Source organism: Tupaia chinensis, unplaced genomic scaffold (genome assembly GCF_000334495.1).
Source record: "Tupaia chinensis unplaced genomic scaffold, TupChi_1.0 Scaffold144125_1, whole genome shotgun sequence".
NCBI classification, from domain to species: domain Eukaryota; kingdom Metazoa; phylum Chordata; class Mammalia; order Scandentia; family Tupaiidae; genus Tupaia; species Tupaia belangeri.
Window position 1 is genome coordinate 1 of NW_006203980.1, and position 15669 is coordinate 15669.

A 15669-nucleotide genomic window follows, 5' to 3' on the forward strand; every position below is an offset into this window, starting at 1 on the left:
TTTTTTTTTTTTCCCCCAACAACCCTATATGTGTGTGTATTTTTTTGTTTGTTTGCTATAGGATGCAGATGCTTTCTGGACACATGGAGATAGAATGAGAGCTTGCACGTGAGAGAGAGAAAGTGGGGGGAGAAGGGATTGCAGCATGGCCATCACCCTTGGTGGGTGGGGGGGAGGATTTCTTGCTTTCTGTCTGTCTTCTTTTTGCATGTGCCCTATAGCAAGAACTTCTCCAAAAAAAAAAAAAAAAAAAAAAAAAAAGCAAAGGCATACACACGCACCTGGTATGATTTTCAAGCCACCAGGTCTGGGACTCGAACTGTGGCTGGCCATGCGGGAGTTCAGTGCTTTAACCTCCACACCACCACCGGCCCCAGTACGTATTTTTTAAAAGGACTTTCTGGATATAGTCTTGCCCAGAGACTAGGAGAGACCAGGTGGCTGCTCCCACCCCACCCTGAATTCCAGGGCAGCAGGTGGTCTTCTCCTGTCACCAGTTTCCTCTTTGGGTGAAGACTACCTGTGATGGGATGGGGCAGCGGCAGGCCACCCGGTGGATGGTGACGCGGCTCCTCCCACTGCATTCAGGGAGGCTGCCAGAGAGGGATGGCTTGGCCTTGCCTCATGGAAGAAGCCTAGGATGGGTCTTGGGGTTGGCTGGTGGATGGGTGTGGAGGAGAGGACTCGCTGGGGCCATGCCTGCCTAGGAACCCTAGGGAGAGGAGGGGGATGTCGCCTTGCTCCATAAGGGTCCATCCCTGGAAGCCACACTTGCCAGCTCTTCTCATTCTTAATCCTTGTGGGGATGATGCAGGCACTGGCAGCTGGTGCACTGCTGTTACCTGGTATAGCCGGAAGCACGGCAGCAGGGAGGCTCTCAGCCAGACCAGAGGGGGAACAGGGTAAGACAACAGATGAACAGCTGAGGAAGTTCATGGGATCCCTTTCTATCAAGACCCTTAAAAATGAAAAGGCCTGGGAACAGCAGTTGGTGTAATGGCTATGTTGCTGGACTCCCATGTAGTCGACCGGACCCAGTGGCTTAAACTCATGCTGGGTGCGTGTGCGTACATGCCCAAGATCCTGAGAGGAGAATAGAGGAGAAGGTATTGCAGCATGGCCATCACCCTTGGTGGGTGGAGGGGAGGATTTCTCGCTTTCTGTCTGTCTTCTTTTTGCATGTGCCCTATAGCAAGAACTTCTCCAAAAAAAAAAAAAAAAAAAAAAAAAAAAAAAAAAAAAAAAAAGCAAGAAAAAAAGAAAAGGTCTTGAGTCAGCCTGAGACATGGTGGTTAAGGCAGTTGGATCCCACATGGCCAACTGCATAGTTCAAATCCTGGACCCCTGAAAGCTTGAGAATCAAGCTGGGTGTGGGTGTGTACATGCCTAATTCTGAAAGGAGGGAGAGATGGAGGAGAAGGGATAGTGGTATGACCATTCCCCATGGGGTGGTGATTTTTCATCCCCTCTCCTTTCTCTGTCTCTCCCTGGCAAGTGCACATACCCTTTGGCAAATGAAAAAAACAAAATGAAGAGGCCTCTCTCCTTTGAGGCCCTCCACTGCCCACAGGGGCAGATATGCCAGTTTTTGGGAGCTTTTATTTTTTTTTTGCCAGTTTGCATGTGACACACAGGGTCTGAAGGCCAAGGGGAAGGTCCCCTTGTTGAACCTATGCACTTGGGGTTGGGGAGGGGCAGGACCCCAGCAGAGGGGCTGTGTGTGGTCAGGCTTTTTGGTGGGCACTAATGGCAGAGTGGGCCTGGTGGGTCCAGGGGAGCTCTGGGAGTGATCACTTCCCCGTGGCCAGTCCTCAGGGGCCATGCCAGAGCACAGCACTTCAGGAGCAAAGTAACGCCCTGTCTCTAGTTAAGCTGTAACGGGACTAGAGGACGTAAAGGTGGTGGCATGGGGGCCAAGACCAGCCCTGGAAGAAGACTTATTTCTTTGTTTTCTGGCCTCGAGGTCTTTGCAGCCCTTGGGTTCTGAGGATCCTTAGCATAGTCTACCCTCCACCATGTATATGAAGGGAGCAGCCCCCCCAAAACAAGGAGAGCCTTGCGTCCTGGCCCATGAAGACCCAGCACCAGTCCAAGCACCAGCTGAGAATTCAGCTGAATAAATCTACCGAGTCAAATCAAACTCCGCCTCAGTCTGGCTGAGGAGGAGGCTTCTGTGCGTGGAAGGTAAGGCATACTCGGCCTGGCAGCAGAGACATAATCGGGCCCCTTCCTCCGGGCAGCCTGGCCCCTCACACGTATTTCTCATTCATTGTTCATGCCAAGTGAAATGATTTACTCACTGACCTCTTTCCCATTGGGCTAGGAGCTCCCCAGTGCCCAGGTCTGGGACTCAGTCCATGTGATCAGACCCCAGCTGAATGTCCGACACCTGGTAGGGTGCTCCGTCCCTGTGGGTGGGCAGACGAATGACTACAGCACTGGATGGTCTGACTGAAGGCCTTCTATGTAGGACAGACAGGATGTCAGAAGGGCTGAGAGGAGGGAGCAGTCACTGTGAGCTTGCGTCAGAGGAAGAATGTCCGGCACCTGGTAGGGTGCTCCCATCCCTGTGGGTGGACAGACGAATGACTACAGCACTGGATGGTCTGACTGAAGGCCTTCTATGTAGGACAGACAGGATGTCAGAAGGGCTGAGAGGAGGGAGCAGTCACTGTGAGCTTGCGTCAGAGGAAGGCCTCCTGGAGGAGGTAGGCTCATCTTCCCATTCGCCTTGAAGCACTCGAGTCTGCCCCTTCCCTGGAATGGTCAAGAGGGGCTTTCAGCATCCTTCTTTCTATTTACCCATCTCCACCTCCCGCCAGTTCTCATGGAGCATCTGACAGATTGTAGTGGCTCAGGAGTGCCGACCGTGAGCGTCTCTTCCCTGTGGTGCTCGCTAGAGATTGGCCAGGGTGGGGGACATTAGGAGACACCACAAAGCAGTGCTTTTTCATTCTAGAAAGCAGTTGCTAAGCTCTTGTGAGCACACCATTGTAATCCACTCACTCACCTACCTTCTGTCCACCACCTTCCTTATTTTTTCTTCCCTGTCTTTCCTCTCTCCTTCTGACCTCTCTTCCTTTCTCCCTTTCTTTTTCTCAATGATTTTTACCCAGTTACCCAACTGTCTTTTTATCCATTTGTCTATATATCAATCCATACATTCTCCCTCCACTTATTCACCCATCTACACATCCCTTACATATCTATTCATCCATTTCCCATTCAGATCCGGTTTTCCTTTCATCCATTCATCCATTCATCTATCCATCCACATATCCATCCATTTACCTGTCCATCCATCTATCCATGTAGCCATCCATCCATTCATCCATCTACCTATCCATCTATCCATCTACTTGTCCACTTATCCATCCATTCATCCCCTCATCCATCCATCCATCCATCTATCCATCCATCCATCCATCTATCCATCCATCCATCCATCTATCCATCCATCCATCCATCTATCCATCCATCCATCCATCTATCCATCCATCCATCCATCTATCCATCCATCCATCCATCTATCCATCCATCCATCCATCTATCCATCCATCCATCCATCTATCCATCCATCCATCCATCTATCCATCCATCCATCCATCTATCCATCCATCCATCCATCTATCCATCCATCCATCCATCTATCCATCCATCCATCCATCTATCCATCCATCCATCCATCTATCCATCCATCCATCCATCTATCCATCCATCCATCCATCTATCCATCCATCCATCCATCTATCCATCCATCCATCCATCTATCCATCCATCCATCCATCTATCCATCCATCCATCCATCTATCCATCCATCCATCCATCTATCCATCCATCCATCCATCTATCCATCCATCCATCCATCTATCCATCCATCCATCCATCTATCCATCCATCCATCCATCTATCCATCCATCCATCCATCTATCCATCCATCCATCCATCTATCCATCCATCCATCCATCTATCCATCCATCCATCCATCTATCCATCCATCCATCCATCTATCCATCCATCCATCCATCTATCCATCCATCCATCCATCTATCCATCCATCCATCCATCTATCCATCCATCCATCCATCTATCCATCCATCCATCCATCTATCCATCCATCCATCCATCTATCCATCCATCCATCCATCTATCCATCCATCCATCCATCTATCCATCCATCCATCCATCTATCCATCCATCCATCCATCTATCCATCCATCCATCCATCTATCCATCCATCCATCCATCTATCCATCCATCCATCCATCTATCCATCCATCCATCCATCTATCCATCCATCCATCCATCTATCCATCCATCCATCCATCTATCCATCCATCCATCCATCTATCCATCCATCCATCCATCTATCCATCCATCCATCCATCTATCCATCCATCCATCCATCTATCCATCCATCCATCCATCTATCCATCCATCCATCCATCTATCCATCCATCCATCCATCTATCCATCCATCCATCCATCTATCCATCCATCCATCCATCTATCCATCCATCCATCCATCTATCCATCCATCCATCCATCTATCCATCCATCCATCCATCTATCCATCCATCCATCCATCTATCCATCCATCCATCCATCTATCCATCCATCCATCCATCTATCCATCCATCCATCCATCTATCCATCCATCCATCCATCTATCCATCCATCCATCCATCTATCCATCCATCCATCCATCTATCCATCCATCCATCCATCTATCCATCCATCCATCCATCTATCCATCCATCCATCCATCTATCCATCCATCCATCCATCTATCCATCCATCCATCCATCTATCCATCCATCCATCCATCTATCCATCCATCCATCCATCTATCCATCCATCCATCCATCTATCCATCCATCCATCCATCTATCCATCCATCCATCCATCTATCCATCCATCCATCCATCTATCCATCCATCCATCCATCTATCCATCCATCCATCCATCTATCCATCCATCCATCCATCTATCCATCCATCCATCCATCTATCCATCCATCCATCCATCTATCCATCCATCCATCCATCTATCCATCCATCCATCCATCTATCCATCCATCCATCCATCTATCCATCCATCCATCCATCTATCCATCCATCCATCCATCTATCCATCCATCCATCCATCTATCCATCCATCCATCCATCTATCCATCCATCCATCCATCTATCCATCCATCCATCCATCTATCCATCCATCCATCCATCTATCCATCCATCCATCCATCTATCCATCCATCCATCCATCTATCCATCCATCCATCCATCTATCCATCCATCCATCCATCTATCCATCCATCCATCCATCTATCCATCCATCCATCCATCTATCCATCCATCCATCCATCTATCCATCCATCCATCCATCTATCCATCCATCCATCCATCTATCCATCCATCCATCCATCTATCCATCCATCCATCCATCTATCCATCCATCCATCCATCTATCCATCCATCCATCCATCTATCCATCCATCCATCCATCTATCCATCCATCCATCCATCTATCCATCCATCCATCCATCTATCCATCCATCCATCCATCTATCCATCCATCCATCCATCTATCCATCCATCCATCCATCTATCCATCCATCCATCCATCTATCCATCCATCCATCCATCTATCCATCCATCCATCCATCTATCCATCCATCCATCCATCTATCCATCCATCCATCCATCTATCCATCCATCCATCCATCTATCCATCCATCCATCCATCTATCCATCCATCCATCCATCTATCCATCCATCCATCCATCTATCCATCCATCCATCCATCTATCCATCCATCCATCCATCTATCCATCCATCCATCCATCTATCCATCCATCCATCCATCTATCCATCCATCCATCCATCTATCCATCCATCCATCCATCTATCCATCCATCCATCCATCTATCCATCCATCCATCCATCTATCCATCCATCCATCCATCTATCCATCCATCCATCCATCTATCCATCCATCCATCCATCTATCCATCCATCCATCCATCTATCCATCCATCCATCCATCTATCCATCCATCCATCCATCTATCCATCCATCCATCCATCTATCCATCCATCCATCCATCTATCCATCCATCCATCCATCTATCCATCCATCCATCCATCTATCCATCCATCCATCCATCTATCCATCCATCCATCCATCTATCCATCCATCCATCCATCTATCCATCCATCCATCCATCTATCCATCCATCCATCCATCTATCCATCCATCCATCCATCTATCCATCCATCCATCCATCTATCCATCCATCCATCCATCTATCCATCCATCCATCCATCTATCCATCCATCCATCCATCTATCCATCCATCCATCCATCTATCCATCCATCCATCCATCTATCCATCCATCCATCCATCTATCCATCCATCCATCCATCTATCCATCCATCCATCCATCTATCCATCCATCCATCCATCTATCCATCCATCCATCCATCTATCCATCCATCCATCCATCTATCCATCCATCCATCCATCTATCCATCCATCCATCCATCTATCCATCCATCCATCCATCTATCCATCCATCCATCCATCTATCCATCCATCCATCCATCTATCCATCCATCCATCCATCCATCCATTCATCCATCTACCTATCCATCTATCCATCTACTTGTCCACTTATCCATCCATTCATCCACTCATCCATCCATCCATCCATCTATCCATCCATCCATCCATTTGTTCAGCCATCCATCCATCTATCCATCCATCCATCCATCCATTTGTTCATCCATCCATCCATCCATCCATCCATCCATCCATCCATTCGTTCATCCATCCATCCATCTATCCATCCATTCATTCATTCATCCATCCATCCGTCCATCCATCTGCCCAACCACCTGTCCATCTATCTATCCATCCACCTGCAAATGTTTTTGAACATCTACTGTGCATCATCCTGTTCCCATAGCTCAGAATCTCCCTCCAGGTGTCTGGAAGATAGGCGCGTGAACTCTAAGGACTAGGAGGCCTCTCAGTGCAGCACAGGCTCAGCCAGCGCTGCTGTGGGATCTCTGCCCTTTTCTTCTCAGTGCCTGTTCTCCTGGGTCATGCAGGAAACTAGAGGGGGAGAGGGAGGGCATCTCCTTACCCAACAGACCAGGACAGTACCTCTCCCTCTCGCTCTCCCTCTCCTTCCAGGTCTCAGGCAAGAGCCCAGTAAAACTGGGCCTGGCTTTTTCAGAAGCGGTTCCTCACCCCGGAAGGCCACCTGAGCTCTTAGGCAATTCTCCAGTGAGTTCAAACAAGAGGGGGCCCCTATGGGACCTGACAGGGACCTTAGGTGGGAGGGGAATCCCCACCATGAAGCCAGCACCCCCATCTCCACCACCGCACCCACATCCTCTTAAAACTGGGCTGCTTTGTGAGCCAGGCTTGTGTGTACCCTTGTTCCCAGGGCTGTTATTGCAAAGGATTAGCTGTTCAGCCTGGTGAGCCAGAGGGACGCGGGCTCCTGGAGCTTGACCTGGATTTGAGGGGGAGGAAGGGAAACCCACTCCCTTCTGCTCTGCCCAGATCCTGCCACCCCAGTCACACCAACGATCTGCTCTTCGGGGAGCCTGGGAGAGGGATGGCCATTAGTCAGTGGAGGTGCTTGCTTCCTAGGACCGTGGCAGAGGATCATGTTTTTCTCATTTCTCTACCTGAGGTCTGTGTTTATATGATAGTCCTACCCGAACAGCTCATTGCTAAGATGATCTGAATCCCACACTTGGTCAGTCTCTTCGGAGAGTGCTACTGTGGCCTGTCCTAGACAGGGTGGGCAGATTTTTTTCTGAGTCACACAGAAAAGCTATTGTGAAGACAGGTGGGAATCAACTATTTAGGCCCTAAGGACCCGACCAACTGGCCTGGCGTGCTTCGGATTCCCTTCATTACAGTTCTCTGTCCTTTGGGTCTGAGCAGGTTCGGACCTGCCTGGTGGAAATAACCGAAGATCCATCTGCATCAATATGTATCTTTCCACCGGGCCAGAAAAGACTTCCAGAAGTCATTGCTGGTGAGATAGTCAGGAGGCTCTAGCCGGAGGAAGAACTTTGGAATCCTAAAGCCCTGAGTTCAAACCGCGACTCCTGCTCCTTGACTTAGAGCAGAAAATGAGGTATCTCCTTAGGGCGTTAGTTTCTCATCTGTTTAAAAGGGATAACTGAGTTGTAGTGAGACTTAAATGAGTTCAAACCCTATGTAAAGTACTTAGGACAGACCCAGCCTGTGGTGGGGTGGCTAAGGCACCCCATCTGGAGTCCAGATGGCTGACAGCACCAGTTTGAATCCCAGGTCCAGTGGCTTGAAACACACACAGGGTGCATGCACATGCATGTGCAAAAATCCCGAGAGGAGAATGGAGCAGGGGCTGCAGCATGGCCAGTCCTCCTGGGGGTGATTTCACTTTCTTCCCCCCCCTCGCCCCCTCTCTCTTCAGCAAGCACACATGGCCTACAGCAAAAGCAAAATAAATAAATAAATTTAAGAAATGCACCTGAGACAGTGCCTGGAAGCTGGCAGATAGGGATCAAAAACAGTAGCCATGTTGTTTTTAGGAAAATCCAATCAAACAGAACCTGCTGTCCCTTGAAGGCGAGGCTCAACCTCGCTGTCCCAGGCTGGAGAACCTCTCCTCTGAAATCCGGGCCTGCAGATGCGGAGGCTGTTTGGCTTGTGTGACCCAGTTACAAGCTCTCTGTCCCCAGGGCCTCTGTGGACACCTCACTCTCTGCGCCTGGCACTGGGCTCAGTACTGTGTGGACAGAGGTTTCCCCTCTCCCTGTTGAGAGGCAAGTGCGTCAGATGGAAGCAGCTCAACTGGTTGCTGAGTTGTGGAAAATAAATAAACTGGGGGAGAAAAAATACTTCTAAAAATCAGGTCTGACTGCGGGCGGGGCGCTCCTGTGTAATTAGCGCTCTGCTGGCTGGCGGAGGAGCCGCCTGTTCTCCCTGTGCCCGTTGTGTCAGGCTCCTGCCTGCTCCTCCTCCTGCTCCCCCTGCTCCTGCTCCGCCTCCTCCCCTCTCCACCCACAGGTGTGTCTCTGGGCCCTGTGGCTGCCGGCCCCATTCTCCGCTGAGACGCCAGCGGAGAAGTCACCCACTTGGCAGCCCCAGCGAGCCCCAGACAAGTGACCCACGATGGAAAGTGCTGAGACCTCCAGGAGTAATGGGTCGATCCCAGAAGCCAGGGACACCCAGAGCCCGTCGGGTCCCAATGGCAGCCTAGAGAATGGTACTAAGGCCGATGGCAAAGATGCCAAGACCACCAACGGGCACGGCGGGGAGGTGGCCGAAGGCAAGGGCCTGGGCAGCCCCCTGAAGCCAGGGGAGGGGAAGAGCGCCCTGTTCGCAGGCAGCGAGTGGCGGCGGCCCATCATCCAGTTCGTGGAGTCCACGGACGACAAAAGCTCCAGCTACTTCAGCATGGACTCAGCAGAAGGCCGGAGGTCGCCCTACGCCGGGCTCCAGCTGGGCGCCGCCAAGAAGTCGCCCGTCACCTTTGCCGAAAAGGGGGAGCTGCGCAAGTCCATCTTCTCTGAGCCGCGCAAGCCCACGGTGTCCATCATGGAGCCGGGCGAGGTTCGGCGCAACAGCTACCCGCGGGCCGACTCGGGCCCGCTCCTGCGCTCCAAGTCGGGCTCTGAGGAGGTGCTGTGCGACTCCTGCATCGGCAACAAGCAGAAGGCGGTCAAGTCCTGCCTGGTATGCCAGGCCTCCTTCTGCGAACTGCACCTCAAGCCCCACCTGGAGGGCGCCGCCTTCCGGGACCACCAGCTGCTCGAGCCCATCCGGGACTTCGAGGCCCGCAAATGTCCCCTGCACGGCAAGACCATGGAGCTCTTCTGCCAGACAGACCAGACGTGCATCTGCTACCTCTGCATGTTCCAGGAGCACAAGAATCACAGCACGGTGACGGTGGAGGAGGCCAAGGCCGAGAAGGAGGTACCCACACTCCACCTGCCTCTCCTGCACCCTGCCTGCCCCAACCTCTCCTGGGCTTCCTACTTAGGGGCTCGGGTCTCTCTGCTATTCCTGGTTCTTTGGAAAAAAAGAAAAACGCTTCTTTCTCCCAGGCTGACTCCCCAGCTCCCTAGGGTCCCAGGAGACAGAGGCATTTCCTAGAAGAGCACACAGAGGCACAGGGAAGATGGGGGGCTTGACCGAGGTCATAGCAGAAATTCAAGTCAGGTCAGAGAGCAAGCCCCAAAGACAGACCTCACTCCAGGGTTCCGCGCTGGCGTGTCTGTTCATTTTGTCTACTCTGTTTCGTTTTAAGGGACAGAGAATTCTTCCTGCCTGAACAGGACTGGCTCCTGGTTGTGTTGAGGGAAAACACTACAAGGGAATTTGGGGCCACTGAAATGCCCTTGCTGGCTTTGCCGTTCGGGGTTGCAGTGCAGTGGCCTCTTGCCCTCTCTGATCTCCCAGCCAGTCTCCTGACATTCCGCACACCTCGTCCCCCTCTATCCTGGGCCGAGCCCTGCGTGGCCGGTGTGTGCGGCTTATGTGGCTGTGTCTAAGCCTGTGGGCCAACTGCTGGGGAGGGCTGGCGTGTGTGTGGGTGGAGGGTATGTGTGTATGTGTTTTATCGGCATGTGGGTGTTTATGTGTGCGTGACTGCACATATTCATATGTGTGCTATGTCAGTGTGTCTGTGTGAATTCCATGTGTGTGGTCATGTATGCACATCTGTGGGAGGGACTGGGGCAGGTGGAGGCTTGTGGGAGGCACTCTGGGCTGAAGGCCCTGCTGTGGCCATTGCTCCTGGCCCACTCTCCCTGCCATGGGTGGCCCTCCTTGGGGCACCCCTCCTGCTGGCCAGCATGGGGACTCCACACCCCCTCAGCGTGGTCAGCACAGCAGCCCTGCTGGCCCGGGCTTCCTGACTGTGAGCTCGTTGATGGTGCTGTCATGCCCTCTGGCAGGGAGGGACGAGACAGGGATGGGAACAGACGCAAAGTCCTTTCTGGGAGCTTTGGTCCCGGAGCAGGGTGCTCTCAGCTCCCTTGCCTCCCAGCTCCAACCTGACTTCAGGCTTCCTCCTGGGAGGCAGAGATGGGGCGATCCCCTGGTACCCCTCTTTAGGCAGCTCGCTTGGAAAGTCGGGACAGGCCTTCATCCCTGACCAGCAAACTGCGGTGCCCCCGGCTGGGTTTGGGAGAGTTGGCTGCGTTCCAGTCCTAATTTCTGCCTCTAATTAACGGCAAGGCTGTGGTTAGGTCCCTTCCATTCCCGCAGCCTCAGTTTCCCTCTGCAGTCAGCCCTCCGTACCTGCAGGCTCCCCATCCACAGATTCAATCAACCCCAGATTGAAAAGATCTGGAAAAAAATTTGGTGGCGTCTGTATTGGACATTTAGAGACTATATTTTTTCCTATTATTATTCCCTGAACAATACGGTGTAATGTTTTACACAGCATTTACATCGCATTGGGTATTAAAAGTTAGATCCAGAGATGATTTAAGGTACGGGAAGATGTGTGTAGGTTATACGCAAATGCGATGCCATTTCGTATAAAAGATTTGAGCCTCCGTAGGTTTGGTGTCTGCCGGGGATCCCGAAACCAGGCCTGGGAATACCCATAGGGAACAGGATGTGAAATGAAGAGGCAATGCTGGTTTTCAGATCGCTCCTGGAGTCCTAAGGATTCATTTCAAGGCTTTGGGGGGAGAAGGAGGACAAAAAGGCGCTAAGAAGGCAGGGGCTTGGGTTTCTCCCTCCCACCAGCAGGGCACATGGATTCGTCTGCTTTCTCTGTGGGCTTAGGCCCAGATTTCAGCCGAGACAAGTACTCACGGCTTGAGAAAAGCCCGAGCGCCCCTGAGGCAGGCAGTTCTGGGGGCAGGAGGGTCTTGGGCAGCCCCGTCTGGAGGCATCAGGAACGCAGAGTCCAGGTTCCAGTCCAGGGGCTGCTGGAGACTCAGGGACACTGTCCTTGCCCTTGAGGGCTCCCCAGGTAGGTCAGGAGGCAGAGCTCGGGTGCACAAACAGGACCGGGAGCTCCCGCCCAGTTCCTCCGAGGCAGTGTTGAGTCAACACTGAAGGCCAGGCCTGGCCGGCAGCCTCACCCGTCTCCTCTTTCATTCACAGGCGAAGACAGGTCTTCTTTCCCAGGGGAAGGAAGGGACCTGTCCCGGATCCCCCATTTGAGGAGGAAGCTGTGAGGTCCTCTTGCACTGTTTGAGAGTACATGAGAGCTGTGCGGGCCTAGTCACACGAACTCATGCTAACACATGGGTCCCACATACAAATACATGCAAACATCCATTTATGCACAGAGACACCCAGGCGCTCACGGGCTCTGTGCATTGGGGGGGTAAGAGTCTGGAAATGTGTACTTTAGGAAAAGCTAAAGGCCCCCCGCGGTGATTTTTTAAAAAAGGTTTTTGACATAGTGTGTGTGTGTGTGTGTGTGTGTGTGTGTGTGTGCTCGCCAGATGAGACAGTGAGAGGGAAGGTGAGAAGTCCTCCCCCTGGAGAGATGGCCGTGTCGCTGTCCCTTCTCCTCTAGTCTCCTCCTGGGGTTTTGGGAACACACACGCATGCATGCCCAGCATGAGGATTAAGCCATCAGGTCTGGGACTCGAACCGCAGTGGGCCATGTGGGAGTCCAGAATCTTACATTACCTACCAGCCCCCTGTTGGCCCCCCACTGCAGTGACTTCATAGGAGCTTCAGGCAGCCTTTTGTTTATGTGTGCACATACATGTGCTTGCAGGCCGGGCTGGGCAGGAGGGGGTGGGCCAGCACCCAGGAGACTGCAATGGGGCAGAGGTTTGTCTAGGCCCAGCCTGCTGGCATGCCAGCCGTGGGGGATGGTGGCACTGAGCAGGGTCAGTGGGTTGATGGAACGAAGGGCATGAGCCTGTCATCCTGGCACCTTTCGGAAGTGTCTCCTGCAGACCCAAACATCGGCCCACACACAGCTTTTTGCAAGGAGCCCTATGTGGAACCCGTTCTGTAGACCTGCTGGGCAGGGCCCAGGTGACGTAGTGGGAGGCTGCTGATGGCACCACGGGGGGAGGGGGGGGGCACCCATTCCTGTGCCTCAGCTTTGCCCAGTCTCCGAGCAGAATCTGTGCTGGAAAAAGTTCACTTGAGTGGCAACATAAGTCATTCCTCTCGTGGACCTGTGGTCAGAATGTCCCTGGCTCCACCCCCAGTGTCACAGAGGGTGCCATAGATGTCCTCCTGTTCACGCCTCTGCCTCTGGACAGGGCCCAGGCTAGCTTTGGTGGGCAAGACTAAAATGTACATATTCATCCCCTTCCGTGTCCCATGACCCTTCCCTCTGTCCCAAGGCTCTCCTACTGTAGGCCAGGAGTTTAGGACTCAGCTGGGTGGGTGGCTGCCTGCTCCGGGGAGGCCGTGCTCTGCCATGGGTCCAGCTTGGGCCTTGGGGTGACAGCAGGGCAGGGCGTGTGCAAAGGGCGCTTTGCTTAGTCGTGAGTGTCGCCATAGTGGGGCTCAGCACAGTGCCTCGTCTCCACTGTCGCCTCTGTCGCCTGGCCCAGCCTCGTTTCCCTCATCCTGTCCTGCGACTTCATTTCTCAGCTCACCACCTAGTCCTCCCACCATGGCTGGTCACCAGCCCCGGAGTGGCTGGGCTAGGCTGGTACGGGCAGGAAAGCTTTCTGGGCAGACGGCGGTGACTAGGATTTGGAAAGAGAAGCCAGGCTGAACAGCTGGGGTGCCCTGGAGGGGCAGGGACCACTTTCCTTGGAGAGCTTGGGTGAGAATGCTTGTTCCTGGGCAGGGTGGGTGAGAAAGGAAGTGGGGCGACCTCTCCGGTGCTGAGGGGGACAACAAAACAAAAGAGATTTCGAGGCAGGAAGCAGGGAAGAAAAGCAGAGTCCAGCAGGGGACAGCCAGGCTCCGTGGGACACACCTGTGTGCATGCTGGGCTCTGTACCCGCGTGGGCGCTCCTGACATCAGGCCTGGGGGTGGAGGCCATTGTGCCCATTTCACAGATGAGCTCAAAGATGCCAAGAGGAAGAGCTGGGAACCCCCCCTCCACACTTAAACCATTTTGCGCCAGAGGATTGGAAAGTTCTCCTTGGGCCTACCGAGTGGAGTGGCTCCCCGAATCGCAGCCCTCAGACCAGACTCCCCGGGGAATTGTAAGCACAGACAATTAGGTTCTGTTTTAGGGGCTGGGGCTTAGATTTGCAGAACATCTCTGTCGGGGATTCTTTTTTCTTTTTAGAGGGATTTTTGCCATAGGGCGTGTGTGTTTGCCGGAGAGACAGAGTGAGATGGAGAGACGGAAAGAGAGAAATAATTCCCCAGGGAGATGGCCATGCTGAACCTCTTCTGCAGTCTTCTCTCAGGATTTTGGGCATGCATGCGCACGCACCCGACGTGTTTTTTAAGCTGCCGGATCTGGGACTGTCTACATCGCTTGACTACGTGAAAGTCCAGCGATTTAAGATGTAACCAGCGACACCATCTGCTGGCCCCTCCCTCGGGGATTCTCATGTACAAGGGTACTTCAAAATGTTGGTAGAACGATAGAATTAAGTTTATTTTGGCCCTCAAAAATATGGAAATCCATGCACGGCTTTCCCATAATATGCATTTTCTGTGAGCTTTTGAAGATCCCTCAAATATCCCAATTGGGGGACCAGAAATTGGCATAATGGCTATATCACTGGACTCCCATGTAGTTGACTGTGGTTCGAGTCCCAGATCTGGTGGCTTAAGTTTATGCCGGGTGTGTGTACATGCGTGCCCAAGATCCTGAGAGGAGAATGGAGGAGAAGGGATTGCCATGTGGCCACCCCCCCGAGGAGGGTGATTTCTCACTTCCTATCTCTCTGGTTCTCTCTGTCTTTCTGGTGAGCACACATGCCCTATAGCAAAAATCTCTCCAAAGGGGGGAAAAAAAAAATCCCAATCTGCTTCTTTTTCATCATGAGGAAACCAAGACCCAGAGAGAGGAGGACACTTCCTTGAGACCCACCCGGTCTGGACAAGGCCTTCTTGCCCTGTTTTGCCCTTCCCCTGACCAGAGGCTGTGAGGAACCTGGAGAAACAGGAAACCCCAGAGCAACCGACCACCTGACATGGGCAGCTTGACATCTGGGAGGAAACGGGACATCTATCCCGCTTTCAGATGCTTATCTGGATAATTACCATTTTGTCTGAGAGTACAAATTTGGCAATTAACTGGATCATTTGGCAAATATCACAGCCGAAGGCCCAGGCCCCTGTGGTTAATTCAGGCTAGGGGAGGTCCCGGCTGCTCTCCCCTCCCTTGCTGAGATGTAGGTACACCTGTTCAGGGGAGTGCTCAGGTGTGTCTGCACCCGAAGACCCCGTCCCCCATGCTGTGCCGCCCCTGCTCACAGGGAAACCTCTGCTCACCGGGGTGGGAGGATTTCTAGGCTGGATGGCTCACAGGGCCGTCCTGGGCGTCAGAGAGTGGGAGGCAACCGGAGGAGTGTGGGAGAAGGGAACAAAGGCAGCATTTAGGGACAGGCCTGGGCAGGGTGAAGGGGATGAAGTGGGAGTAGGAGGAAGTGAGGAGGGAGGTGAGGGCAGGGGTGGGGCTGTGGGGAGCTGAGGCCCAGCAGACATCAGGGGCTTCAGTGCATTCCAAGAGAGGAGGGGAAGAGGGAAAG

At 52.6% G+C, this 15669-nt stretch overlaps 1 protein-coding gene across 1 annotated transcript in view; it reads left to right on the top strand.

Moving 5' to 3' along the window:
* Positions 1-9130: 9130 nt before the first annotated feature.
* The window catches only part of TRIM29 (tripartite motif containing 29), a 27379-nt gene continuing 20840 nt past the window's right edge, over positions 9131-15669 (top strand). The window contains exon 1 of the mRNA XM_006165975.1: positions 9131-9987. Within this exon, the coding sequence (XP_006166037.1) occupies positions 9184-9987 (804 nt within the window). The 5' untranslated portion in view covers positions 9131-9183. The remainder of the gene's footprint in view (positions 9988-15669) is intronic.